This window comes from Otolemur garnettii, unplaced genomic scaffold (genome assembly GCF_000181295.1).
Source record: "Otolemur garnettii isolate 467f Iridium unplaced genomic scaffold, OtoGar3 scaffold00023, whole genome shotgun sequence".
In the NCBI taxonomy this organism is placed as follows: Eukaryota; Metazoa; Chordata; class Mammalia; order Primates; family Galagidae; genus Otolemur; species Otolemur garnettii.
In genome coordinates, this window is record NW_003852418.1 from 12,590,992 (window position 1) to 12,618,741 (window position 27,750).

The 27,750-nt window shown below is 48.1% G+C and overlaps 1 protein-coding gene across 5 annotated transcripts in view; it reads right to left on the reverse strand.

Annotated features, from left to right (window-relative positions):
- Nucleotides 1–21,253: 21,253 nt before the first annotated feature.
- NFATC2 (nuclear factor of activated T cells 2) overlaps nt 21,254–27,750 on the reverse strand; it is a 152,470-nt gene continuing 145,973 nt past the window's right edge. For 4 of the 5 annotated variants that reach the window (XM_003787703.3, XM_003787702.1, XM_012803847.1 and 1 more), the window contains exon 11: nt 21,254–21,481. Coding sequence is in view for 1 of the 5 variants with exons in the window: in XM_012803846.2 (XP_012659300.1) it covers nt 21,426–21,481 (56 nt within the window). In the remaining 4 variants the exon portion in view is untranslated. The remainder of the gene's footprint in view (nt 21,482–27,750) is intronic. The other variant, XM_012803846.2, reaches the window with a different exon arrangement.

The following is a 27,750-nucleotide window of genomic DNA, read 5'->3' on the forward strand; positions in this document are numbered from 1 at the left end:
TGCAGGATGAAACCCTCATGTCCTGGTTAAGAAGCTCACAGCACCATCTAGCAGGTGCAAGAGGAGTTTGGTGTTGAAGGATGTTTTTCTCCTTTTTTAAATCATCCCACAGCCTCCCAGACCGTCCTGCGGTGCACTAGGAGTTCAGGACTGTATGTGCAGTATGGTGCAATCCGTCTGGGAGCCTAGTCTCTCCTCTGCCATTGGCTGGCTGTGTGACCTTTGGCAAGTGATCGTGGGTCTCTGAGCCTCTGTTTATTCACTGCAAAAGTGCAGCAACAAAGCTGACATTCTAAGTGTGAGATGTGGCTGCAATGGGTGACACAAGGGCCCCTACCTGTCTCCACAGGCACCTTCACGCTAGTCTTGGAGAATAAGGTGAGAAGGTGAGACTTCAAAGTCTTCCCAATCAGAGTTGGGGGATAAGAGCTCAGGCCCCCTGACTGGGACCCCATTTAGATAAGAAAAATTGATAGTGTCCTGAGGAAATGGCCAGTTCCAGACATGTGTGCACACAGAACTCTCTTAGGAGCACAGTCATCCCCTGGTATCCGTGGGGGGTTGGTTCCCAGCCCCCTGGGGATGCTAAAAATCCGAGGAAGCTCATCTCCCTTGTATGAAATAATGAAATAGGTGTATATAACATATACAAGCCTCCCATTTACTTTAAATAATCTCTAGATACTTATAGTACTCAATACCATATAAATACTATGTAAATAATTATTATACTGTGTTGCTTTTTGTTTGTGTTTTTTCCCCCGAATATTGTATGAGGCTGGTTTAATCTGCATTTGTGGAACCTGTTGATACAAAGAACCAACTGTATTTACAATGGCAAAAATTTACAAGCACTCTAGATGTTGAACCTTACAGGATTTACTAAATAAATCACTGCACTGCCTTACACCTGTTTTGTTCAGGTACCAACCCCTTTTTAATGCAGCTGCGAGACTCAGGAGACACTGACCCTGTTTCTAGATCCAAGTGTGGGCCCTCAGTTGTCTAAGCTGGGGATCAGCAAGTAAAGGGCCAGATAGTAAATATTTCAGGTTGCACGGGCCATGTGGGATCTATCACAAATAGTCTACTATACTGCTGCAGCAGAAAAGCAGCCACAAGTTTTACATAAACCAATGAACATGGCTGTGTTTCAATAAAACTTTATTTACAAATTTAGGCAGGGGGCCAGATTTGGCCAGCAGGCAGGAGTTTACCCACTTCAACCTAAGATAATCCTGATAATTCAACCCCTCCCCCTTAAGTGATCAGTTCAGAAACCAATCTGTGTGCATCCTGGTCTGCATGTGATGGGAAATCCCTGGAGAATTGATGGATGGTTTTGATAAGTGGCCTTGTGACACAGGCCTTGTGGATCATCCTGTGATCCAGTAAGTTAGACAGCCAGTGTTGTAGGAGTTGTCACTTTCATACTTTGCTACAACATACATATAATATTTGAGTAAGAAAAGCAAAGATGTTATTTATAATGTATAATTTTATGTACACTTCATGGGTATATGACTTGTGCAATTGCACAGACCTCAGGCTCAGAAGGGCCCTGAACTTGATTTAATACTCTACTTTTGACATCTTAAAATTCTTTTTTTTTTTTTTTTTGAGACAGAATCTCACTCTCTCCCAGTAGAGTGCCATGACATCATCATAGCTCACAGTAATCTCAAACTCTTGGGCTCAAGTGATCCTCTTGCCTCAGCCTCCTGAGCAGCTGGGACTACAGGTGCCCACCATGACACTGGGCTAATTTTTTTATTTTTAGTAGAGACGGGTCTCATTAACTCCTGAACTCAAGCAATCTACCTGCCTCAACCTCCCAGAGTGCTAGGATTACAGGCATGAACCACCACGCCCGGCCGCCATGTTAAAATTCTTAACAATTTTATCTTTGAACTTGGGTTTTACGAGTGAAGTCCAATAAGGGAGCATTTGCCTGAGCAGAGGCAACAGGCACAGTATGCTGTTCCTTCCGCCCCGTCTGTAGGGAGTGTTCCATGTCCCCATGATTTCAGCATTCCCTGTGAGTTCAGTGAGACTCAGAGCAAGTGCAGGGTGAGTATCACACTCGCAACTCAAGAGCCACCCGGGCTCTCAGAACCAGAACTTGCTATGAGCACAGACAGAAGCCCAGCCGCCCCGGGAACCATTTTTACATGCGTTGTTTCCTTGTAGTATTCAACCACTGATGCTGACAGCCCACCAGAGTCCCTTTCAGTTTGTGCCCTTCCATATTCATCAGTAAGCTAGAGACCATGTCAGTAGAATGTGTGGGTATCGAGACACGAAGCAGTCGAGGTAGTTTTGGGGAGCGTTTCCAGTTCCTGGTAAGAACATCATAGGTATGCGTGTGCCTCCGAAATACGTGTTGTAAAATTTCTGTGATTCTGCTTACAGGTTAAATGCTCTTATATTCATATTTAAAATCGAGATGGCAACATATAAAGATAAACAGTAAAACTTCAAGCTAGCAGTCTACAACTTATTTTTTTCCTTTGAACAACTTTAAGTAGGAAATGAAAAACAGGAAAAGTCAAGAGAGAGACCACAGAAGAAAGGGGGGAAAAATCTCCGTATGTTCGTACCCATAGCGGCATTTTTTGGCTGAGCTTTTCAAACTAGGGCCCTGCAAGTTCTGGAGCCCAGAAGGGAACAAGAATGAATGAGCAGGGGTGCAGCGCTGTCCTCAGCGAGTGTGGGGGTGGCTCTGAGCCCAGACCCTGCCTCTCCCACCCAAATTTGCAGAGAGGAAGGAGCTGTGAGATTTGTTTGCTCTCAATTCAGTTAATCAAGTTGCCGGGCAAGCGTCAGCAGTAACTTAGACTTTATCACAATATTTTCTTTGGCTCCTGCCCTCACCTTGAAGGTGAAGTTCAGTGGTAATGGGGGGTGTGGCTACTCTGAGCTCACTCCCTTGGGTCACTCTGGAGGCATGTAAGCACGAAGAAAGCTCATTTTTCTGCTCTTAAAAACAATCAGGCCCTTTCCTTCTGTTATTTATTTTTTCATTTTAAGTCCAATTTAGTAAGGGCTGGGGGCCGTGACTCAGTCCTTCCTTGTGCCCGTGGAGAGGCTGCATACGGGAGCTTGGAATCCAGCTAATCTCCGGGAGCCATATTTATGACCTGCAGGGGGACAGACCGTACTGCAGGGATTCCTGACAGAGCAGCCAAGTGGCAGTGTGGGACACCCCAAGACCAGGTAGCCCTGAAAGGCCCCTCAGCTCCTGGAGCCAGGGAGATGGGGTAGAGAGCCAGGGCAAGGGGCAGCCAAGGGCCTTTCTAGGGGCCAGGCCAGGACTGATGTCAACAGAGGGAGGGGTATGACTGGAGGGCAGCCTTGGGCCTGATGGCCCTCAGTGGTCAGGAAGGAACCCAGCTTGCTACTTGCTCCAGACCCAAGAGGCGAGGCCTGTAGAAATCACTGACTATTCTAGAACCATCTCTACTGTGGCTGTTCAGCACACAGGCTGGATGTGTTAGGTGAGGGAGCTTGGTTTTGGCACTACTTGGATATGAATTTAAACAGTTTGCTTACCTCCATGAGCCTCAGTTTTTCCCATCTGTGAAGTGGGGTTGGTAGGAGATGGTGGATGTAAACATATCTACACCCACTGGACACCAGTGGTATAGCTGGGATGGACACTGATGGTGACCCACTCTGGGCCAGGCATGAGCTTGTCACTGGAGATGTGAAAGTAAAGAAGCCTGGTCTGTGTTGTCTTGTTATGCAGTGTTGTCTTCAAATGCCACCTCCCCAGAGGGGCTTTCCCTGGTGGAAGTCTCCAGCCCACCAGACCTCCCTGGTCTCACCTGGTGATTCCCTTCATGCCCCTCCATGAGCTCAGTCCTTTCTGTGCCTGCTGGTCCACAATAGCTTTAGGAATCAGGACCAGCTCGTTCATTTCCATGTCCTCAGTCTTAGGCAGAGTTCCCAGCGCAGGGTAGGCATTTGATCAGTATTCACTTTCATTGATTGATTCCATGGGGCCATAAAAATGTAAGCGGCATAGTCCCTGTCCTCTTGGCCTCACTGTCATGGGTTTGCATCTCAGCCTTGTCTGCAATTCCTGCAGCTCAGAAAGCTGCCTCTGACATCTGGGGAAACCCTCTTCAAAATCAAGGCCCCATCTCAGCCTCTGCCAGCAGGAACCCACAGTGTGCTACTTTCAGCCAAAAATACATAGGAAGTAAACTGTACATGAATCATGAATTACAAGGCCATGTGGAGCACATCTTGTGCCCAGGCAGGGATCCAGAGCTGTGAGTCCTCCTCATAGGTGCAAGTGCTGGGCCTACCACCTACCAGCTGGGTGACCTTGAGCAAGTTCTTACAACCTCTCAGGACTGTAGTTCATCTATAAAATGGGGACAGTGGTGGTCCACCTTACAGCGTTGTCATGAGGATTAAATGAGATGACCCACAAAGGCATACAGTTGGTGTTCAACCAAGGTGGGTGGTTGTGGGTGTAGGAGATGGTGGATGTAAACGTGTCTGCACCCACTGGCCACCAGCGGCACAGCTGGAATGGACACTGATGGTGACCCACTCTGATCTCACCTGGTGATTCACATCTATTGCCCATCCGACCTTCCCCACTCATTCCCCAGCCGATATTGGGTGTGACACCTCACCAGCTAAATCTCAAGCCTCAATTTCCCCACCGTAAAATGGGGATGACATTGGGGTCCCCTGCAAGGTTTGTTGTGAGAGTTAAATGAGACATTGAGCCTTAACTCTGCCCCCATCCCTGGTCCTGAAACCGTGCCTAGTCTCAGCCTCAGAAAGGGACAGGAAGTAAGGGAGGGGCTTTGGCCATCTTTAAGGCCAGGGACAGAATCCCCTTCTGAGTCCCCCCACTGGAGGTGAGAGCAGGCCTCTGGGAATCTCCTGGTACACAGATAACCCACAGTTGGCTTTTCACAGGAGAATCATGGCCACCCTGGTAGCCAGTGGTGGTGATGGGGCTCTGTCCTCCCCTATCAGCCAAGGCACTCCTGCCATCTTGCTGCCATCCCGCTATCTGGCTCTTTTCCCTACAGGGGTGCCCCCCTTGGGGCACCTCCTGAGCTCCAAGGGGAGGGTGACATACTAAAAGGACACTTGGGACCATCAAAACCCTCTGTGGCTCCTCGCCTGCTTGGAGAAGTACCCAAAGTCTTCCCCATGGTCACAGGCTCTGCAGGCTCATCCCCTCTCACTCTCTGCCTCCCTGTCCCTGGAGCAAATCTACTAAGCACGTTTCCGAGTTGCAGCTTTGTGTTTGCAGGCACTTCAGCCCAGATGGGACCATGTCTCCCAGATGTCTGGATGTCTCCTAGATGGGCCCATCATTTCTTCCACCCTCACTCAGGATCTTCACAGTGAAAATTTCCCTGGCCCCCCATCAAAGGTGATATCCCCCCCCAATAGACCTTACTATCCAGTTCTCTTTACATAATATGATTTATCCTGCCTAACTTATATTTATTTACCTTTTTCTTCCTCTAGAAGGTAGCTCCACCTGATCAGGGATGGTTGTCTCTCTTATTTGCTGCTGAGTCCCCAGCTCCTAAAATGTCACCTGGCACGTAGGTATTTACTGGATGGATGGATGGATGGGTAGGCAGGTGAGTGGGTGGGCACAACCCCAAAGTGGGACCCTTTGCTTCTGCCACCATCCTATCAGCTAAAACTTGGTGACATGGACCATCCAGAGGCAAAGCAAGTTGAGGAATGTAGTCATTCTAGGTAGCCATGTGCCCAGGAACATAGGAATTCTATTTATTACTAAAAGAAAAGGAGAGAATTGATGTTAGGGGACAAATAGAGGCACAGCTGCTAGAGGAGAGAAAACTAAGCTCTCCACCATGACTTGGGGCTGGTGGGAGAGCAAGCAGCTCCTCCCAGGGGTGAAGGTTACAAAAGTGCTCGTCACATGCATAGTTGGTAGCTGACCCAATATCTGTTTTCCTTCTTCCTTTCTAAGATAAACCACAATTTGTCCAAAGTCACAAAACACAATTAACTGAAAAGCTTGATCTCCCAGTCTCCCTGAAGACCATGGGTCCTGCTGAGGATTTCTGGCATAGCTTTTGACCTCCTAATAGTGCCCTCACCCCACCCTTCTTGCTTCCTCTTCCTACCAGAAGCTCAGGATGAGGAGAGGGCAGTGAGGAAGAGCCCAGGTCCTTGGTGCTATCTCTGAGCAACCCTACCCTCAGAGGACTGCCTATCCCTTGCTGATTTAATCCTCTTGGTTTTGGCAATTTGGGGTCCCCTTGGCTTGCCTTATACACTCTCTGCCCTTAGACTCTATAGGGAACCTTGTTGGTCAGTATCTCTCCATATGAATACACAGCCCATGGCTTTTCCTGGCATTTCAGGCCCACTGGAGAATGATACCTTCTAAGGTTGCCAGAGAAGCCCACGCTACTTATGAAAACTAGTCGACTCGATTATTTATTTGCAAGTGTGAAAACATTCAGGGCATCCTAAGACATTTGTAGAAAAACAAACATTCACAAAAAGAAAGTATCCAAGTGAATAAACTGAATGTTTCACACTGGAATAATCAGAGATAATTTTAGGAAAAGAATAGGGATTTGAGAGACTATCACATCAATAAAATAAGGGTAGATTATTGTAAAAACGGAATAGTCAGAGATGAAGGAATAATTATTGATAGTGGGAAATACGATTACATTTGAAAAGGTCAATGAACAGACTGAAATAGACGTGGCTGATGATAAAGTTAGTAATCTGGAAGATGGAATTGAAGAAATCTCCCAGAATGTAACATAAATAGACAACACTGGAAAACAGAAAAGTTAAGACAGAGGATAAATCCAAGAGGTCCAACCTCTGTGTAATGAAAATTTCAAAAGAGGAAAAGAGAGGGAATAAAGGGGAAAGAATAATTAAAGAAATGAGGACCTTTCATTGCCCATCTTGAGCTCTCAGTTTACACCATTCCACCTGGTGCCAACGCTAGTGCACATCTACAGACATTAGAAAAATCTTTAAATCTTTGAGAACAAAGAGGTTACCCTGTAGGATTTTGGAGATAATAATTGAAAAGTGATCAACTATAAAAAATTGAAAATCAGACTGATAGTTGCCAGAGGATGTTGAATATACATCTTCCATGTTCTGAATATAAAATATTTTCAGCTCGTATTCTTCATATAGGTAAATGAAATAAAGATCCTCTAAGAAGCTCAAGAATTTGAAACCATATACTCTATATGAAAAAAATTACCCAAGGGTTATATATCAGTCTCTTGAAAAGCAACGTAAAGAAAGAGGATGGCATACAACACTTTAAATATGTGTCAGTTAATGATTATACAGAAGAGGCAAAGGGTCCTACCAGAAAGATACTAAAAGTATCTATTAAACCTGGCCTTTGAAAGATCTTCATTGAGCAGTAAAGGTTCTGTGACTCAGGATCCCATTTTCCCCTTCCAGGGTCCATTCACACTTAGATCCTCAGTGAATACTATTAACTCGGTCTATGTTGTAAATTCTGTTCATGGGTTTTGAGAATCAACCTGATAACAAATCAAAGATTTCATTCTAAATTTACTACAGAGAGATGAGGAATAATAGCTAACAGTTACTAAGATATCACATACCAGTCACTATTCTAAGCACTTACTCTGAGTTAACACTGAATATGTTCATTCTTCACCTTCACAACTTTATGAAGCAAATACGATCATTATCTCCGTTCTTAGTGGTGAGGAAACTGGAACACACAGATGTTATGTAACTTCCCCAAAGTTATGCAGCAAATAAGTCACAGAGATGGGAAATGAATTCAGACTACCCTCAAGGCCCACGGTGTAAAGTTATATACCCAACCTGGATGGGGGAGGGGAAAGAACAGACGGAAGTTAGAGTAACTGCACCTGTTTCTTTATCTTTCAATGGAGGGAATTGTTCAGTACCATCTAAAGTTGGCAAATCCAGAAACCTGGGAGCATTCAGAGAAAGATTAGTGGTTTTGAGAACAGAGTCTCCACTGAGGCCCTTTGGATGCTTGTAGCAATATCCTCCAGGACCTAGAAGACGTTGCAGGGGGTCAAGTTGCTCCAGCTCTGGGGTCTTTGTCTTACCTACTTCTCCTGTGTTGCCACCATATGCAATCCATGGGCCTCCTGGCACTTCCCAAGAGTGCTGGCCATCTCTCCCGCCACAGGCCCCTTGAGGGGTCCCAGGCTCTGCCTGCCCGGCCACAGCTCCGTGGTTCTCGCCGTGAGTCATGGTGGCTCGGCCGTGCCGTCTTCACTGCTATCTCGGGGAACCCGAGAGCCCCCTTAATTCCCTCCAGCTGTATCTCTGAGGACTGAGGTAATCCATTCTGGCGCAAGAGGAAAGCAGAGAGTTTGTTGTGTCTTTGTTTCATTCAAATGGTTTGGACGATGAGTCACCCCGTTTCCCCCTTCTTTTCTTTTTAAACCAGGGCACCGTCTGGGAGTCATTCTTGATTAGAAGTTGACCTCAGAAATATGCTCACATCATTTTGAAAACATCTCTCAGCACCACAGAAATCGGCTCTGATGGAGAAAGGACACTGAGTGGACGATGGCCAGGACTGGGTGTGTCCGCCCTGCCTCTGCCCGGGACAAGGGACTCCCCACATGCTTTAGTGAGGATGCTGTCCTCGTCACTTGGTTTTTGACTCCGAGTGACTGGGAGTGATCAATTGTCACGTGTATGTGTTGATCTGATGACAGCACTGGACATGGTGCTGACTGTCACTATCATCATCATCATCATTGTCACACTAGCCACCATAACCAAGTACGTGCTCCAGACCACATAGTTACTAAGGGAGTCTCATTAAAGGCCCTCATTTCCTTCTCACAATGTCCTATCCAGCAGGTGTCCTTGTGCCCAGTGGTCCGTCCCCATCTCCTCTCACCAGATGGCTACAACAGCCCCCTAAAGACAGTGACACCTCCCAAGGGCACACTTTAGCATGTTGCCTCCCCATATAAACCTTTAGGATAACTCAGAGGCACCTGTGGAGCTCAGCCCTCTTCACTTCCTCCAGGAAGCCTTGCTGACCTCACCCCTCTCCCCCCTTAGGTCTTCTCCTCATAGAACTCCCTGCAGTGTGACTTGACATTTGCTGTGTGATCACAGGGCCTGTCCCCTCCTCTGCAGGATGCTGAGCCCCCAGAAGGCAGGGTTCTTCTTGGGCTCTCAGTGTCTCTCCAAGGCCCTCACCCCACACACTGCCTGGCACACAGTAGGCACTTAACTATTTGCTGAGTAATTATGAATGAATGAATGAATGAATGAATGAAAAACCTGCAGGAGGGAGAGATCCCATCTCAATGGGGGAAGGAGGGGCACCAAAGCCAGAATTTAGATACACAGAGAATGGATGGCACTGGGCCTATGGACTATGACCCTGTGGATTCAGAGACTCAGAGAGGCAAGAAAAATACAACTTGCCTTTGCTTCAACTCCCTGACATCAGAGATGGATTCCTCACCGGGTGGCCAAAACGAGAGATACCCAGACTTCCCAGTTTTGACTCGCCAGAAAGTCACATTCGCTGTGTGATCTTGGACAAGTTGCTTAATTTCTTAGTTTCCTAGTTTGTGATGGTGACGGCAACACCTGCACATCTTTTTTTTTTTTTTCTTTTGAGACAGAGCCTTAAGCTGTCCCCCTGGGCAGAGTGCCAGTGGCATCAAAGCTCACAGCAACCTCCAACTCCTGGGCTCAAGCAAGTCTCCTGCCTCTGCCTCCCAAGTAGCTGGGACCACAGGTGCCCACCACAACGCCTGGCTATGTTTTGGTTGCAGCTGTCATTGTTGTTTGGTGGGCCTGGGCTGGATTCGAACCTGCCACCTTAGGTGTATGTGGCTGGCGCCTTAGCCACTTGAGCCACAGGTGCCGAGCCCACCACCAGCAAGCACATCTTCAGAGTCAGACTGAGGACGCCAAGTGATCTCAACTGCGGAGGAAGAGCCAGCCATCACAGAAGAATACTTAATGGGCAGTGCCTGTAGCTCAAAGGAGTAAGGCCCCAGCCCCATATGCCAGAGGTGGCGGGTTCAAACCCAGCCCTGGTCAAAAACTGAAAAAAAAAACCTAAATGTTAATGGCAGAGAGGTGTACCCCACCATTTTTTGTTAATAATTTGAAGAATATTCTTTTAAAAATGACATCAGAACAGTCATCACACAAAACTCTGAAATATCTTGGTATTTCTTACTCTTATTTCACAGCTTAATGTTTGGTTGGCTTTGAGTTGAAGTAGGGGGCATGGGACATCGTAATCTCTTTAGGATTCTGGGTTTTTAAAGTCTCCACAGGTGCATGCTATTGTTTCAGACAAATCAAACTGAAATCTCAACCTTCAGTTCATGGCCTGGACCTGCCTTGCTGGGGACTTGGGGTCTCCTCTAGCTTATTAGGGACTCAGCACAAGGCCTGAGGTCAGGGGAGGGGTGGTCCTGCTGCTCTTGCTGGGGTGCAGAGGGGGCCTGACGCAGAGCATCCTTGCCGGGCCTCTGGGACCCCTTCCTCTAGGGGACAGTGGGGCTCCACCCAGCACCCTCCACTTGTCTTCCCAGCCGCCAAGAGGTGTTGGCGTAGAGGGAGTTTCTGTGGCCCTGGAGGATACGTGGATCTTTCACATTCAAATGTTTGTGCAGGGAAAGCTCCTGAGAAACAAAATTATTCAATGTCACAGCAGCACATGACCATTTCTAAAAAAACTGAAGCAGGACAGCTGTGACCACCTAGGGAGCCCTCTGGGGGCCCAGGTGACACAGAGAGGGCCATTTCCCTCTAGCCTGGCTGAGGAAGGGTGGTGGATTTCAAAGGCTCATAATATTCACGTGGAGAAAACGCACCTCCTCACACTGGCTTCTTGGCCACCTTCAAGTTGTGAGATTCCCCAAAACAAATCTCCATGAGCAGTTGGTCCGGCCTGGTGGTCCCCCCAGTTCTTGCTTGGCAAATAAGGAAGTTCCTGATGTGGGTACCGAAACCCAGGATCTCTGAGCCCCCTGTGCAGAGACCCTGGGGCCATGTGATCCTTGTTGAGGGCAAGGGCAGGGGTTTTAGGGTGTGCCACTTTGGGTGCACACACTAGGGTTGGGATCCTAACTCTGCCAGATCACAGGTGTGAGGCCAACAGCTGAGCACCACTGACCTTGCAGGGGGGGCAGAGCATGGTGCCAAGCACATCCCAAACCCTCCAAGGAACACTGTGGGCCACCAGGTCCCTGGCCCATGTAAAAAGGGCAGTACGGAGCCCTAGACTGTCTCAGCTGCCCTCTGCATAAAGCAGCCAGGGGGTCCATGGGGAGGTGTGGCCGACGGTGGTGACAGAGCCCCATGATGGCTGAGAGCAGGGCTCCCTGAGTACATGGGTGGACATGAGTGTGAGTTCCTGCTTACTATCTTACCCTCTGGGTGACCTCTGGCAGGTGACTTCACACCTCCAAGCTTGTTTCCTGTAAAGCGGAGGTGATAGCAAGCCCTCCCCACAGAGCTGCCGTGAGGACACCACCAGCACAGTAGTGAGGAGCTATAACTGTGCCGAACTCAGAGTTAAGCAAAGAAGTTGTGGTTGGCAGCATAATGGCCTCCCAACAATGTCCACGTTCTCATCACTGAGCCTGAATGCAGTGTGGCAAGGGGAGAATTAAGGCTGAAGACGGAATTAATGTTACTAATCAACTGACCTGGCCATGGGGAGTTTGAGTTGGATTATCCAGATGGATCCAGTATAGCCATGGGGGTCCTTAAAAGTGGAAAACAGAGGCAGTGAGGAAGGCTGAGTCTCACATTGCTGGCTCAGAAGATGGAGGAGGGGCCAGAAGCCAAGGACCTCAGGCAGCCTGAAAGAGCTGGAAAAACTAAGGAAACAGATGCTCCCCTAGAGTCTCCACAAGGAACAGCCTGCTGACTCCATGGTGTCAGCTAAGGGAGACTCCTGACATCTTCAACTGTAAGGTAATAACTTGTGGCAATTTGTGACAGCAGCAGCAGGGGACTAACATGGCAGGACTGTCACCCACAGGCTCGCTCTGTCCAGGTCACCCTCTCAAGAACAGAAAGGAGGGTCAAAATGGGGTAAGTCTTAGGTCCGCCTCTGGGAGCAAAAGTCACTGAGAAATGAGGACAGTGCTCAGGAAGGACAGCCTATGCACAGCAAAAAGGAGCAATGAAGGCACCTGCCCCTCGGAGGCCAGAGTGGCTCCTGAGAGGGGGTGGCTGCAGGAAGAGGCCCCCTCAAAGATGCCCAACTCCTGTAGCTGTATCCCCAGAACCTGTAGCTGTATCATCTTATGCAATGCAAGGGACTCTGCAGGTGTGATGGGAGGAGTACCCTGAGTTACCCAGGTGTGCCCAGTGCAATCAAGGGGTGGGGGAGGTCCCTCAGAAGAAGATGTGAGGGTGAGGGTGAGGGCAGGGCTGGGAGTGGGGTCCGCCAGCCTGGTGGATGGATGAAAGAGGGCCGGCACTAAGGATGTGGACGCCTATATTTCAAACAAGATGGACAAGGCAAGGGAAGGCCTTCTCCCCGGGAGCCTCCACAAGGAACGTGGCCTCGTAACATCTTGACTTTAGCCCTGCGTGACCTGTTGTGGACTTCCGACCTCCACAACTAGAGAGTAGTGACTTGGTGTTGCTTTAAGCCACTAAGTTTATGATACTTGTCACAAATGTCTGCAAGAGAAGCAAGGCCCCAGGGTTGTGGTGGGTTTCATTTAAGATGAAACTACCCAGGCGGGGATTGGAGCTGTGGGAGTTTTGCTGATGCTGGGCCGTGAGAGAACAGAAAGTAGGGCTTGTCGGGGTCAGAGTGAGAAACGCAGGGAACCTTGAGCCTGACACGCAGGAATTAATGGCAAAAGAGACTTGTCCTGGAGATGGAGACAGTAGGCACGGGCCCCCCTGCTGTCCAGATCTCAGAGGAAGTTTGGAACTACTCTAGGCAGTGCCCATCTCCGGGACAGGGGAGGTGTCTGAACAGATTTCAGGAAGGCTTTCTGCTGTTGTGCTTCTGGAAGGGTCTATGTGGGGACCCCAGTGGTGTGCAAAGGGTGCCCTGGCTTACGTGTGTGTACCATAAGGGGATTAGTGAGAACACGGGCTCCTGGGCGGCACGGCTGCAGGTGGACCCAGGGAGGCCCAGATGGAGCAGAGCCCAGCCAGAGCACGTTAGCACCATCTACCATGGCAGGCAGCGGCGGGCTCTGGTCACGCCTCGCTCAGCTGCAAACAATCCCATTATTCACCTTGTCAAACAGGCTCCCCGGAGAAGTCAGTTTCACATTTGGCTTGTAAACGGCAGCTGGTGTGCTGGCCCTGCTCTTACCGGTCCCCAAGGAGCTGTTGAGACACAGCAGCGAGTATTTTACAAGCAGGAGGGCCACAGGTGACTGCAGGCCTCCAGAAGGCAGATCACTCTGGCCTGGCAGGCGCCAGGGTTCTAGGGAGTTGTGGTCTTGATGCTTTTCTCTAGCCAAGGGAGCTGGCTCTTTCTAGAAGATAGGCTGGAATACGTCGATGTGTAATTAGAAATGAATAAACCAAAACAGCTCTCTCTTGAGTCCGTTGTTTGGATTTTAAAATGTCTTGAATACTGGAAAGTAATTAATTCTCCACACAGGCCAGGTGAATCCATTGTTCTCAGTGCTGTGTGCAGGGAGGGCAGGTGTGCTTGTTCACGTGACACCCAGCACCAGGACCTGCTGTAGGCCAGGAGACGCGGCACTGGACGAAGACAAAACTGTCCTTGCCGTCCTGGAATTTACAGGTGCAAGAGACAGTGTAAACGAGTGAGCACTTATCCAAATAGGATGAGTGGGTGAGGGGGGCGTGTGCGGGCAGAGCCCACGTGACACCTGGGATCCCTGAAGAATGAGGAAGGGCCACGAGATCAGAGTCTGAGGATTTCGCTAGGGCAGGCGTCCTCAAACTACTGCCCGCGGGCCACATGCGGCCTGCCTAGGACATTTATGCGGCCTGCCGGGTGTTTTTGCCGCCGCTGCCTGTCCTGCTTAGCAGCTGACTCATCCCAGGGCCCTCAGTCCGGCCCTCCAACAGTCTGAGGGACAGTGAACTGGCCCCCTGTTTAAAAAGTTTGAGGACCCCTGCACTAGGAATTAGGAAGAGAGAGATGGAGGTGGAAAGTGGTGTGTTCTGGGCAAGGAACAGAAGAGAGGCCCTGTGGATGGAGGTGAGTCAGGAGAGGCGGTGAGCAAGGAACATCCCCCGGCATCTTGCCTGGAATTTGGATCATTGTGAATGCAAAGAGAGGCCATAGAGGGCTTTATCCAGGGGTGGCGGGGGGAGGGTAGGATCTGAAGCTACTTTGTGGGGGCATGGTGGCCAGCATGCACCAGGAAAGCACAGGGCCACTCTGCAGTCCAGGAAGAAGACGAGGATGGTCCAGTGGGTGTGAAGCAAGGAAATGGGATGGGTTTTGGAACTAGACCCTCTGGGACTTCTGATGTTTGGGAAATGGGGACGTGAGGGTCCCAGGGTTCTGACTAAGCAACTGCTAAGTTAATGGGAAGGGAGATGGGGAATCAGGAAACTGGGGGCACAGTAAGCCTGCAGTGCCTGCCAGCTGTCAGAGCAAAGCTGCAGATGAGCCTGCAGCGTGTGTGAGGGGCGTGTCAAGTCCTCTGCCAAGATTATCCTGTGAATGCTTTTTCCTCAAGAACAGCCCCGTGGCATTCAGGGCAGAAGGTTTTTAATCAGATATCCTCTGCCACTTTGAGAGGCAGCAGAAACTGTTGCCAGGGTGTTTTGGGAGAGTTTTGCCATTATCCCCTAGAAGACTGAGGTGTCCTCCCTCCACCCTAAAAAAAATAAAGGCCCACTGATATAAAAGGACAGCCCTTGGGAACTAACTGAATTGTCACTTGTACTTTGTATAAGTCCAGTGCAAAGTTTCAGAGTGTGAAATTTTTAGTGGATAAGGAAATTCTGCAGTGTCTGGGGGTAAGGCAGGAACAAGGCAGGGGTTTCCATCTAGCTGGTGACAACTCCACATGGGAACATTTACTTACCAGGAATCTTACCAGGATAGTGGGGGGAAAGGGGGTTTAGAATGACAAGCCCTGTTTGGAGAAAGTATGGTCCACCCTCATTCATCTTTGTACCACAAACATGTCCATATACCTCATCCCAGTTACTGGGGCTCCTCAGAAGAAACAACTTCACTTTTGTGTTTTAAAGGTCCCCGTAAATGAAATGTAAATGTGTATAAGGCCACCAGGTCCTCAGCGTTATTTTATATGTGTAGTCAACCTGGTCCTGCCGAGAAATTAGTTTTCTTCCAATTTATGAAGCACAGGAGTCACCAGTGTTTTTTCCTGTCTTGCTACTGCTTAAATTCCAAACTATCAGTATTCTAGTCCTATTCCTTAGTATAAAGCCACACTGCTGCACACACAGCAAGGAATGTTTTCAGATTTGCAAGCTCCTGGCAAACACTCCCTCAGATCCTCTGGGATATATTTCCTTTTCATCTCAGGTTTTGTAAAATTTAGGTGGTGTTTCTGGCTTTCCTCATCTACTTAGGAAAACCCGACGGACAGAGCTCTAAAAGGCTCCTTCCACATACTGGGAAAACAAAGTCCCAGGGTCAGCTCAAGGCTCACAGTGGGTGAATCTGAACTCTGTTTGTTAAATGATGGGGATATTGGATCAATAGCTAATATTTATTAAGCACCTGGCTTGTAAGGCCGGGAGTGCTATCTTCATTTTACAACTGGAGCAATAGGTTTGTTTGTTTTTTTTTTTTAAGGACTATATCATTTTACCCTTGTCTTCTTAAATGATTCTGGTTTTCTAGACAGAAGTTGTGTAAGATTTTTCAGAAAGTGAGCAAATGTCTAAAGGAAAGGAATTGCCCACGGTTGCAGCAAATCTCTCAAGCGGGCAGAGTTGACCCTAGGGTGTGTGGCTCTGGGACAATATTTCTTTGTGGGGTTCCTGTCTACGTAAGCAGTTTGAGTCATTCCTAAGGCAGCTTCTTAATACCATTCGGGTGGCCCAGTCTCATACCATCCCACAAAAATCAAAATACTGCACCAGTCATCAGGGGCAACCTGCTCCCAGGACGCTCTTCCAAAAACTGGCCTGGACCCTGTAGGGGGAGATTCTGGAGCCCTTTGGGGCATCTGAAGATGAGGGAGAGGGACCAGCTGGTCCCAGCCACCAGAGGGAGACCAAGGACATTTAAAGGGATGTGCTTGTGCTTCTAGTGGCCAAGACCCATGAGGGACCCTGTCTGGGCTTGGCATAGTTGCCCATATTACTGTTGGTTTCAGGCACTGGGAGGGGTCCTGGAAAATTCCCAGGAAGGCATTTCTAAGCACAGGGCTGTGGTGAAGTGGAGGGGTCCTTGTGGCACAGAGCCTGGGACAGGGACCCTGAATCCCTGGGGTTGAAGGATGAGAGAAAGTTTGAATAATATTAAGACTTCAAACATAGCAATTATGTCCAAATCTCTTTGGTGCTTTAGCTACACTGGGAGGAAAGCTGTTTTAAAAGGAAGGCAGCTACAAAGTTCTAATACTTACAATATCTAAATCTTTTTGTGGGTTTGAAGGTAAAGATGCTTTTTAAAAAAAATCAAACCCCCTTTGCATTTTGCAAGATGCTCCAAAAAGGACTGCTTTGCCTTCCAAGTCTCTGCCTTTGCCCAGTTGGCTGCAAAAGCTCTGGAACCCTCTGGCAGGTGGTCTCAAGGTGGACATCACACATTGCCTTTGCTGAGCAAAAGAGGTGTAGGGACACAAATTACAGCAGAGATGTGCTAGAGGGAATCAGGTTGACCTCAGGGCTCTGTCACCCTGGGCAGGCAATGTTACAAGCACAGAGGGCTGGTACCTTCCTCTCTGGGCTGAGATGAGGAGTGGAACCCTCAGATGCAGGCACAGAAAATGTCCCTTGCTGTATGAACCCCACACGTAAAGGGGATATCTGAGCAGCCCCCCTAGAGAAGAAAAACCAAAGCAGCAGCTGCTTTCAACTGTTTTATTGCTAAACTATCATGATACAAGCCGTATAAAAATACTTTACATATAGCAAAAATAAACTACATTAAACAGGAGATTAACAACATTTGCATAGGAATGTGATGTATTCAAACGACTTTAACAGTCAGGATTTTCCAAACCTGGGTCTGCCAGCACCACACTGTTGGAGAGACGTCTATGGGTTGGAGAATTTTATTAGGACGGACAACATTTTCTCCCCTCTGAGGGCTGTAGAGGCAACGGGGGTGAGTGACGTTCTTTGACGAGGTGTCCAGGATGTTAAGCTTGTGGTCCCAACAGCTTGTGGTCTACTCAGGCCAGTCAGAATGCTGTGGGTGCCCCCCAATTCTGATGGAATCAGCATCACTGCTGTCTGTTCCTCTTAAACCCTGAACTCCGGAGACAGAACATATATTCAGCCAACAGCTGCAAAAAGGTAGGCTGTTAACCCTTTCACTTGTGGCACCCAGAATTCCCCGTCTTTTTCAGAGGGGGGTTTGCTTAGGGAGTCTCTCTCTCTCTCTCTCACCAACCACCAGAAGAGTTTGTTTTTAACAAACTAAGTTACAATGGTGACATTGGCTGTAAGTCAAGCGAGACACTCAGGAACGCTGAGGGAAATTGATGTTTGCAATCAGTTACAGGTGATAACTGCATTTCCTTCAGCATATAGCTGGAATGCAGAAAATCACTTACGGTGCAATCAGCTGGTTTGGCTTCATGAGATTTAATGCCCAAGCTTTTAGGCCTGGGAGACCCAAGGTTAAGATGTGCGGGGTCTCTGAAAGGTGCAATCAGCTGGTTTGGCTTCATGAGATTTAACGCCCAAGCTTTTAGGCCTGGGAGACCCAAGGTTAAGATGTGCGGGGTCTCTGAAGTGCTGTTCCCCCGCCCCCCAAAAAAATGAGTTTGGGAAAGGTTAGCCTAGGTTGTCAAGAACGTCACAACCCTATGCCTCTTGTAAACGCAGCGAACATGGTTGTTAAGTGGACCCCTGACATTCTTTTAATTCTGAACAAGAGAAAGCACTCGGAAAGGTTTGGGGAGTTTTTGGTTGTTGTTGGTTGCCTAAAAACTAATTTAGCTTCACTTTAGTCCAGAGTGACTATTAAAACATAGCAGCTTCTGATCTGCCTACATGTGACAGCCTTTATCCTGGCCGGGGCTGGCTTGCTGACAGCTGCTGGATGTAAATGAGAAATGCAGAATCACTGGTTCTCAGTGCTTAGAAGGAGTCAGTTCATCCTCAGCTATCCCCATGCTGGAAAACCGTGGCTGTCCTTTGGATAATGCCTGCCAAGTTTTGCTACCAGCGCTCTGATTTGGTCAGCTCTGTAAATACTGGCCTGCACTTAGGCGCTCTTTTTGAATCCTATTACAACACAGGCAAGGTTTTGTTGGTGGTGGGTTTTTTTTTAAAAAATCAAAATCACCTATTGGGGGGATCTAGACACTTTACAATACAATCCTTAGGGACAAGATCCAGGCTCAGGGGTGAAGAAAGTCGGCATCATTCTCAAGAAAAAGGTGGTTCCTGTCTTCTACCAGGTAAGTGACTAACAGGCTCTTAGGTAGGGTGGGGGATGGGGGGGTGAATGGAGTGTTTTCTGGAATGATTAACACAATTTCCAAGAATACATCATTTCTCTTAAACATACATGTAAAAAGAGACACTTAGATTTCTGACTGTTTATAAATATCTTCTAATTCCAACAGGGGTGCAATATCTTGAGGACAGATCAAAAGCATAAAAATACAGTTAAGAAAATAAAATTTAATATCATACTAATTAATTTGGATTGCTATATATATTATCAAGCAGCAGTATTTTTTGTACAATACAGGAAGACTTGGGCAGACTCGCAACCTTTGGAAATATACTACATTCAGCAACATGGTATACCTGTGGGGTGCTACATATTTACATCACCTCGGACATAGCAAGGGCAAACCATGACTAAACTATTCTCCTAACACACATCAACACGCCCATCTTTACCATCTGGACACCCATACTGTACCTTCTTGTTCTTTTAGAGATCTCATTGCTGCTTCCCCTACTGACCGTAGGTCATGAGCAATTACTCTCGGCCACATTCCCTCCTGGCATCTGTAACTAACAAAACTTTCTTGGCAGCTGCCAGTTCCCGAATACACTTTCTCTTGCCTGTTTATAACTCACATCTAAAGCTTTTGTTTCTCTTTCCTTTGCTGTTTGGGATAGTGCCTCCTCTCATATCCAGCTGAGATGGCTTAGAAAAAGAGGGGTTCATACGCGTATACGTACGTACAGGGGTTTGAGCTATCAGGAAGCCCTTTTCACAAACGTGGTTAGAAAATTGATGGAAAATGCATTAGTCCTTTTTCACCCCGTGGACAATGAGGTCGTGCTACTTTGCTACAATAGCAGGAAGGCACTTGGGTAAAACATTCAGATAACTGAGGAAAGGCCAAATTCCCTCATGTGCAAAAAAATGGCTCCTGGCCAGGTCAAGTGAGAACAAATCATTCACCAACTACCCGTAACTCTTCCCTGGTGAAGTCAACTCTTTAGGTAAAGCTGCTAGTCTAAGGAACTTTCTCTGTTAATGAGGAAGCGTTTAGCATCCCAGAAGCTCTGCAGTAGAGGTCGATTTCTTACTGGCATTGTGTTTATTTAAAAGAGAATTTAGCTAGACTCTGTGCTTGGAAAACACATGCTAGGTTTGGACCAAAAGATCACATACAAGTGCAAAGGCCCAAACCTGGGCATTTTGTCTACTGTCTGGGGTGCCAAACACACCTGCCCCCAACTCTCAGGAAAGGTTTACTTCTGGGTAACCTTGACTAGAGAAGCCCCCCAGTGGACAATCAATGGCTGTGACTGACTTCTTAGGCCTTCTGCCTAGCAGACTGGACTGAGAAATCACTTTAACTATGGTCTTTTGAAGAGTGCTAAGAATATTTTCACTTTTCTTACTGGGCAAACAACTGAGTGGCTGAAAATGAATCTCCAGTTTGTCCTGGGGTGTCTGCAGCAAATGCAAATAGAAACACATCTGCGTGATGAAAAACTCATCTGCCAAGAATTTCGAGGGGTCGTTTTCAAAAACTGCACCAATAGAGGAAGACTAGTGAGACCTACGGGTGTGTTCAGTGGAGCAGAACAGTTGCGGGGGGAATCACACCCCACTTATCCCAGCAGAGGGCATTCCAACTCCAGGGCGCACTTGAGTAGAGGTGTTTCTATGAGAACATGTTCGCTAATGCAGACGGGTCTTTAGGGGGCCACATTTTGGATAGCAAATGAGCTCTGGGGCCAAATCCTAAGCTTTACTTTAAACTGAGAGTTTAGGGTAAAGAGGGAATTCACCCCTTTTCCTCTATCTTGTTAGAAACCCACCTACAGGAGCACTTAGGCTGTTCTACTTAACTAAAATACCTGCACTATTTTGCTAGTGATTTAGCTCTCCTGCCATTCCTCTCCAAAATTCAATGCACATGCTTGAGATTCTTAACTACCTTATGGGAAAGCGCTCTGGCTGTTAGCATGAAAGAAAGCAGGAACTTTGAAAAGCAACTGGCACTTGCTCTCTGTAGCCTGGGTCATCCTTCCCCGTCCATGGAAACTGCTTAGTACGGACCCCAAGGCCCAGGGGTTGAAGAGCAGCAAGCCAGGACGACTCAATCGTTGGCTGCCTTTGCCAGCCTTTTGAAGCAGAGAAAAAATTAAAAAATAATAATAAATGTGTACATGTCATAACTTAACGCCACGAAGTTTGAACAGGTGATCTTGTCTGGGCAAGACAGTCTTATTTTGGAATGAGAATTCAAAAATAAAGCTTGAACTGTTGGCCCTGCTCGCGGTATGAACTAGGCAAGCTCAAAGACTTGATGGTTCCTTTTTTGTCTCTACCAAAAGGGTTTGGGGTTTCTTCAGCCTAGAAGCTGGACTCTCGGGCCACGTTTCTTGGGTTGCTCTGAGAACTCCTCTCCTTCAAAAGGTCCAGGAGCTGTTATCTGTCACCTGGAAAAATGAAGGCGAGGGCTGGGGTTTAATCACAGCGCCCACATCTTCTGTCCCCAGCCCCCACCCTGCAAGCGCCAGTCACTCAGTTCTCAGGTGAGTTCCAGTGTCCTGTCTTGTACAGAATGTGGCTTTGGTCAGCAGGCACTTAATACTCGGGTTTCAGATCAACGAGGATGCTCTTTGGGACGTGAGACAAAATTCAAAAGGCGTTGACAGGGAGAGACGGCGAGCTCCTTAACCAGGAGTCAGCTTTGTGCCTGCTCATTGTTCCACGTGTGGGCTCCCAGCCGGGAGGTGAGCAGGAAAGGAGACAGAGGTGTGGGAGTGGGGACAGGGGGGGCGCCGAGGGGTCAGATTCGGAAGGTGGCTTGCTCGAATGGCTTCTTCTACGTCTGATTTTGCGCGGGAGGTCCTGAAAACTCCTTCCGGATAATTTCATTAACTGCAAAAAGGAGAAGGGGGGGAGAGAGAATGGGGCCAGTGAGAGGGCATCGAAACCAAACTTCAGGGTTGCTTTATAGAAACTTCCACCAGGCTATTTCTTAAAGTACATTTTTTCCTGTTCCTCGTGATAATATGTTTGATAATTTTTAACATAAGAAATGCCTTCCAAAAAAAGATCTTTTTTTTTTTTGCAATAATATTTTGAGCTACATGTCTATTAGTTAAGAATTGTTCTCATGGTAACTCTTTCAAATCTTTTGTGGCAGAAATAGATTTGGGTCATAGGGCATGTTTGGAGTGACTTTCTCCAAGTCTGTATTTTCTTTAATGCACCTGGGGCTCTCCATTGTGTACCAAACTACTTCCACTGTGACATTTAGAAAATACCTATTACAAGATTAAGGCTGATAAAAATTTAACAGTTGACTCATAAAACTGAACAATTCTCAAAAGAGGAGCCCCAAGAAAAAGAGAGAGAGAAAGAGAACAAGCAGAATCCCACAGGTAAAGACAGACACAGCCTTCAATTCAAACACAGAGTCTACTTCAGGGGTCCTCAAACTTTTTAAACAGGGGGCCAGTTCACTGTCCCTCAGATCGTTGGAGGGCTGGACTGTGGGTCCCGGGACCAGTCGGCTGCTAAGCAGGACAGGCAGTGGCGGCAAAAACACCCAGCGGGCCAGATAAATGTCCTAGGCAGGCCACATGTGGCCCGTGGGCCATAGTTTGAGGACGCCTGGTCTATTTCCTTCAGCACCACCATGAACGGAGCGTGTTGGCAGTCCAGAAGTAGACAGTGTCCTCAGCAGGTTTCTGTAAGGTTCAGTCACCACCTCTCTCCCAGAAGCAGGTGCAGAGTTCCTAGCGGTTAGCAAGAGAGCCAAGCCAGCCACCAGCTGTCAAGAAGCTAGCTACGCTCCCCCATGTTGGCCACTTATCTAAAGGACTAGTTACTGGAATCAGGGCAGGGAGATCTTAGGATAGTGAATCCTGCTAAAAGGTCTCCTTTAACATTCTTAGAAATAAAAAGTTGCTATTGGCGGCAGTGGTGTGCACATTACCTAAGGTACGTATATTCCTTCCATTCTGCCCTTGGGTTGTGTAGACTGGTCTGGGGCAGCAGGGGGAAGGGTAGATCCCTTGAGGGGGTCTCATCAAAGGCAGATTGACTGCCCCTTTCCTAGTTCTGTCACTGAATTCTTCCCACAACCGCCTTATAGTTTGTTTTCTCAGCCTTATTTTGAAGCTATAGAGATTAGAATATTGGCACAAAGGCTTAAGTGTTAAGAATGGCCCAAAGTCATGTTTAAAGCTGGGCTCTCCTAGGTCTAGGATACTTTTCCCTGGGCGGGGGGGGGGGGGGACTCTGGCCCAGATAAGTCTACATCTTCCAGAGGCAGGGAATGCAAATAGTTTGAAAGAGTGGGGAAAGCCAGGTTTGACTCTCAGCTCCCTCACTAACTGGCTGTGTAACCTTAACCTCTCTGCACCTCAGTTTTCTCATCTGTAAAGTGGGAATCACAATAGTGATTTTACATAGGGCTATTATAAAGATTGCAGACATTAACAGATATAACAGTGCCTGGTGAGCGGTGTCCAGTAGCTCACCACTCAGAGATGCTTAGTAACACCCCATACTTCCTGGGGACCCTGACCTCCATGCTTTGTGTCAATAGAGTTTGTTTGGTCAGGCTTAGCTCCTGGTCCTTCAGATGCGCGCCCAGAGCATGTGCACAGGAGGGGAAGGGTTTGGGTGCTAGAGCCAGCCAGCCGGGGTTAGAACCCCACCTCTGCTCTTTCTTGCTTGGTGAGCCTTGCCTCAGTTTTCCCTTATGTAAAGTGTGTCTAAAAATATTACCTATACCTTCTAGAGTTGCTGAGGAGCTTCAACAAGATAATGCGAATAAAGAAATGATCATAGGGCCCAGAGTGTAGCTGGTACTGGTTTGTAGAATAGTATATACCAAGGGTGCCAAAAAAATGTATACATATTTTATACCATCTTGTCGGAAGTAAAATCAATCATTACCCCATAGTAGGAATTGCAGGTAACATGGATGTCAATAGCATGTCTATGTACACTTGGCCAGTAAGAGCACCTTCAATTCAACCTCAAAAAGTAATACATAGATAGCATCTCCTGCAGTTTGTGTGCATTTTTTTTGGCACCCTCTGTATATAATAGATGTGTATGTATGAGAAAATGACGCATGTGTTTATGAATGAGAATGTGTGTGTGTGAGTAACACTTCCAAAGTGCGGAAAAGGATCCATTAGTAGGAATGCAGAGCACTAATTGGGCACCTACTGTGTACCGAGTACTGGCTGACTCCGAGGGGACCTAAACCAATGAAGACGGTCTCCCAAGCCCTGCCCCTCCACGGCGCCCCTTCTGCAGGGCAGAAGCTGAGGGCACTTTGCAGGCAGACATGGTGAAAGCAAGGTGGGGTCAAGCCAGCTTCATGTGAAGCTTTTCAAAGCCCGGATTCTGAAGGCCTTCCTGTTTTCTCAACCTAGGAAACGAGAGGAGTTGATCCTTAATGGAAACTTTCCACAGTCTCAGCTTTCTAAAAATAGCTGGTAGGCAGCGATGTTGGCACCAGGGCCCTCACAAGAGGGTCGTTTCCCTTCTCAGAACACAGGGGTGGGAGGGTGGGGCACTTTTCAAGCAGGCAGAAGCGATTTCCCCCTCCCTTTGGATAAAAATGTTCCTGCTTTCTGAGAGCTACTTTCAGGTAGAAGCAAAGGGATGCGTCTGGAAAATTCCACAAACACCATGCATTTAGACCCTGTCACTGTTGGGGGTGGCAGTGGTGGTGAGGTGACCCTGAGGCCCTGAAGTTCAAACTCCACCCAAACCTCTCGGGTTAGGAACCTCTTCTTTCTGAAACCTCAGAGCTTGCTCCTCTGGCTGTGAACAGGAGATAGTTCTAGAGCAGAAACCCTGGCTGGGGATCGAAGGGGTGGAGGTATGTCAGGCTGAAAATGGACTCCAAGTCTGGGGGCAGGGAGGTACCTCTGCTCAGCTGCCTATAGGGAGGCTGAACGCCGTAGACTCAAGTATCGAGTATGGGGGGAAAGCGGAGACCTCACTGCCCTGTGAAGCAGTCCCATGATACCTGCCATGACATTTCTCCTGTTAGGAGCCACCCCCCAAACGCTGCCCCTCTGGGTGCTTACAGTGTCCCTTATCCAAAAATCCTGCCCTGGGCCCCCCCACCTGGTTCCACTGTGACTCCACCTTCCCCGCCTTCTGCACCTCTCTGCACCACGCTGCCTTCCTCTGCTCTTGCTGGAGGCCTCGCCAGGATCACGCTTCCCCGGTTACCTCTGCAGGGGCCACCCCTCCTCCCTCCCCTCCTCTATTTCCCAGTTCCTGGCAGCCCTCTCTGCCGCTCTGCTTACGTTCTCATCCCCCTGCAGTCCTGGCCCTCTGACCATGCCTTGAGGCATAGGAAGTACTCGATTCTGGGCACTAAGAAATGGGAACATGAAAGCTTAGAAAAGGGGTACAGAAACTTCAGGTCACAAGGTCAGAGCTCGGATTGACCCGGAGTCTGACTCTGAGGTCTGGGTGCTGAGCCATCTCCTGTGTCATTGCCATCAGCCTTTCATTCATGCAACAAATGTTTTGAGCATCTTCCCAAATAGCTCCCTCCCACCTGGTCCAAAACCCTCACTTCTCTTCCTGGAAGCCACCTCCAGGTTCCCTCCACCGTGCCCTCATTCCCTCCAGGTGCCAGTGCTAACTCTGAAATATCCCCACTCTAGCGTCCACAGCACCATGCACACAGCAGGTGCTTAGCAATGCGTGCATCTCAGCCCACCACAAGGACCCCACACCATCAGTCTTCCCACTTGGTTTAGGGAAGCTGACTGTCCTCTCTCATCCAATTGACTAAGGGGTTGCTGATCTGCTGCTTGTCCAGAGCTTTTATTTCTACAGAAGAACATGAGCGATTCACATTTACCACAGGCTATGGCCAGGCCTTTGCAGCATGAGGGCTATACAGTAATTCTCACACCAGCCCTAGAGAAACAGATGGGGAAGTCAAGGCAGGCAGGCTCTTAACATAGCAGGTGAAGAGAGGTTGGCATTTGAACCCAGGATCCATTTAAATGACTCATACACTCTACGACCCACACAACTGGTAAGAGACATAGAAATGAAGTTCTGCATTTATCCCCTGTCTTCTGGGGGTCCCAGACTCCTCCACGTGTTTTGTGTGAGGTCAGGGGAAGGCACGGGCAGCCTCTGCTCAGTGAACAGCACAGAGCTGGAAGTGACCTAGCCCAGGGATCAGGCAGGCACTGTGCCTGGGACAGTATTACTTTCAAGAACAGAAGTGAGGCCAGTGGTGGCACATCTGGCCCAGCACTCTAGTCGTTTGACCTTAGAGATGCGATGAAAGACTGATAGAGAATGTGCAAAACCTCAGGGTGACTTCTAAGTCTGAAGCCGGGAAGGAAAAACATGGAACAATTTTTTCCCCCTAGTCAGGGTCTCACTATCACCTGGGCTAGAGTGTAGCAGCTATGGTCCCACCACTCCACTCCAGCCTGAGTGACAGTGCGAGACCCTGTCTCTGGAAAAAAAAAAAAAAAGAATTACATATATATACTTTTCAAAACTCTAAGAAATGTATTATGTAATTTTTTGGCATATATGACAAAGACATTTGTATAAGGAGAATATATTCTAATAAAAATTGCTGGCTGTAGACATTAATAAAAAGAAGAGGATAATTTCTCTATAAAGGACCAGATAATGTTTTCAGCTTTGTCAGCTCTATGGGCTCTCAACTACTCACTCTGTCCATGTAGCATGAAAGCAGCCTGTAGACAAGATGCAAGCAAATGGACATGGATGTGTTCCAATAAAACTTTATTTACCAAAACAGGCTGTGGGCCAGATTTGGACTGACAGCTGTAGTTTGCCAGCCCCCTACATATACCAAGGGCAAAGGAGAAAAGGAAAGTGGGGTGTTCTCTTTGCCTCTCTTTTGAGGGTGGGAATCTGAAGAAGCCAATGCCTCTTACTAGAATTCTGGGCTGGTGCAGTGATAAATTTCTAAAACTAGACCTAACTTCTGCTAGCATCCCACTCTGCCCTAGGAATTTTCTGATTTGCTTGAAGGCCCAGACACCAGCATTCTTCCTTCCTTCCTTCCTTTATCAGATCTCAGAGGCTCTCAAACTTGAGCCTGCAGAAGAATGACTACTCAGGGTTACGGAAAAACTCTATCCCGTAGGTGCAATGAAAAGGGCTGTCAAGGGTGATTTTTACGAAAGGCTTGTTCCCCTTAACTGCTGACTTTGAAACGTAATCTCCTGAGAAGGCAACAGGAAGGAGTGGATAGGACCAATCCTGCTTTTCTCTCAAACCTCAAGCATGTTTTATAGAGGCTGGTGAGACCACGTGGATGCCCACGAGAGCCTGGGGCCAGCCACAGACGCTGCAGCCAGAAAGACACTCCTCATGCTTGGATGGGAATTGGATGCTGCATTCTCCAGACCAAGTCAATGAATCCAGGAGCCAACAGGGGCTCGAGGCATTAGTCTCTTAATACCCATCAGCTGTGTCTTCTGCCCTGCAGTACTTTGCTAAATTCACTCCCCAGACGCCCTTGCTGGGATCAGGACGGGTGACCCAAAAGCAATGAAGTACTTTCTGGGATTCTCTGCTTTTTGTCCTAACTTGTCTGGGGAAAGCTAGGCCAAGAAGGAACCTGAGTGACCAGGCCTGACTTCTGTATCAAAACTGAAAAGACGTCTTAGCTGAGCACAAAGCTCCCCCAGGGCTCTACTCTGCACTTGCTAAGTAACCTCTCAGCCTTTCATCTCCAGGTGTCTCCTCCTGCTGGGGGTACCCGGCACTGCAAGAGAGGAACTTTGCAGAGGAGCTTGGCCAGCGCTACTTGAAAGGCTTAGTGAAAAGCGGGGCATTGTGGTGGGGCGCCTACTCCCAGCTACTTGGGAGGCTGAGGTAAGAGAATCATTTGAGCCCAAGAGTCTGAGGTTGCTGTGAGCTGTGATGCCATGGGGTGACAAAGTGAGACTCCGTCTCAAAAAAAAAAAAAACAGAAAAACCTTGATAGGACTATAGCCCGAAGCAGTGGGAGTGTCTGCCGAGTTCTGCAACAAGATATCCCCTCTGGGCAGCAGGCGCTAAGTTGAAGGTTTGAGCCCAGATTCTGGCAGCACGTTTGGTGGCTAAAACTCTCAGCACTGATACTGTACCCGCATTTTTCTCATCCTGACTCCTCA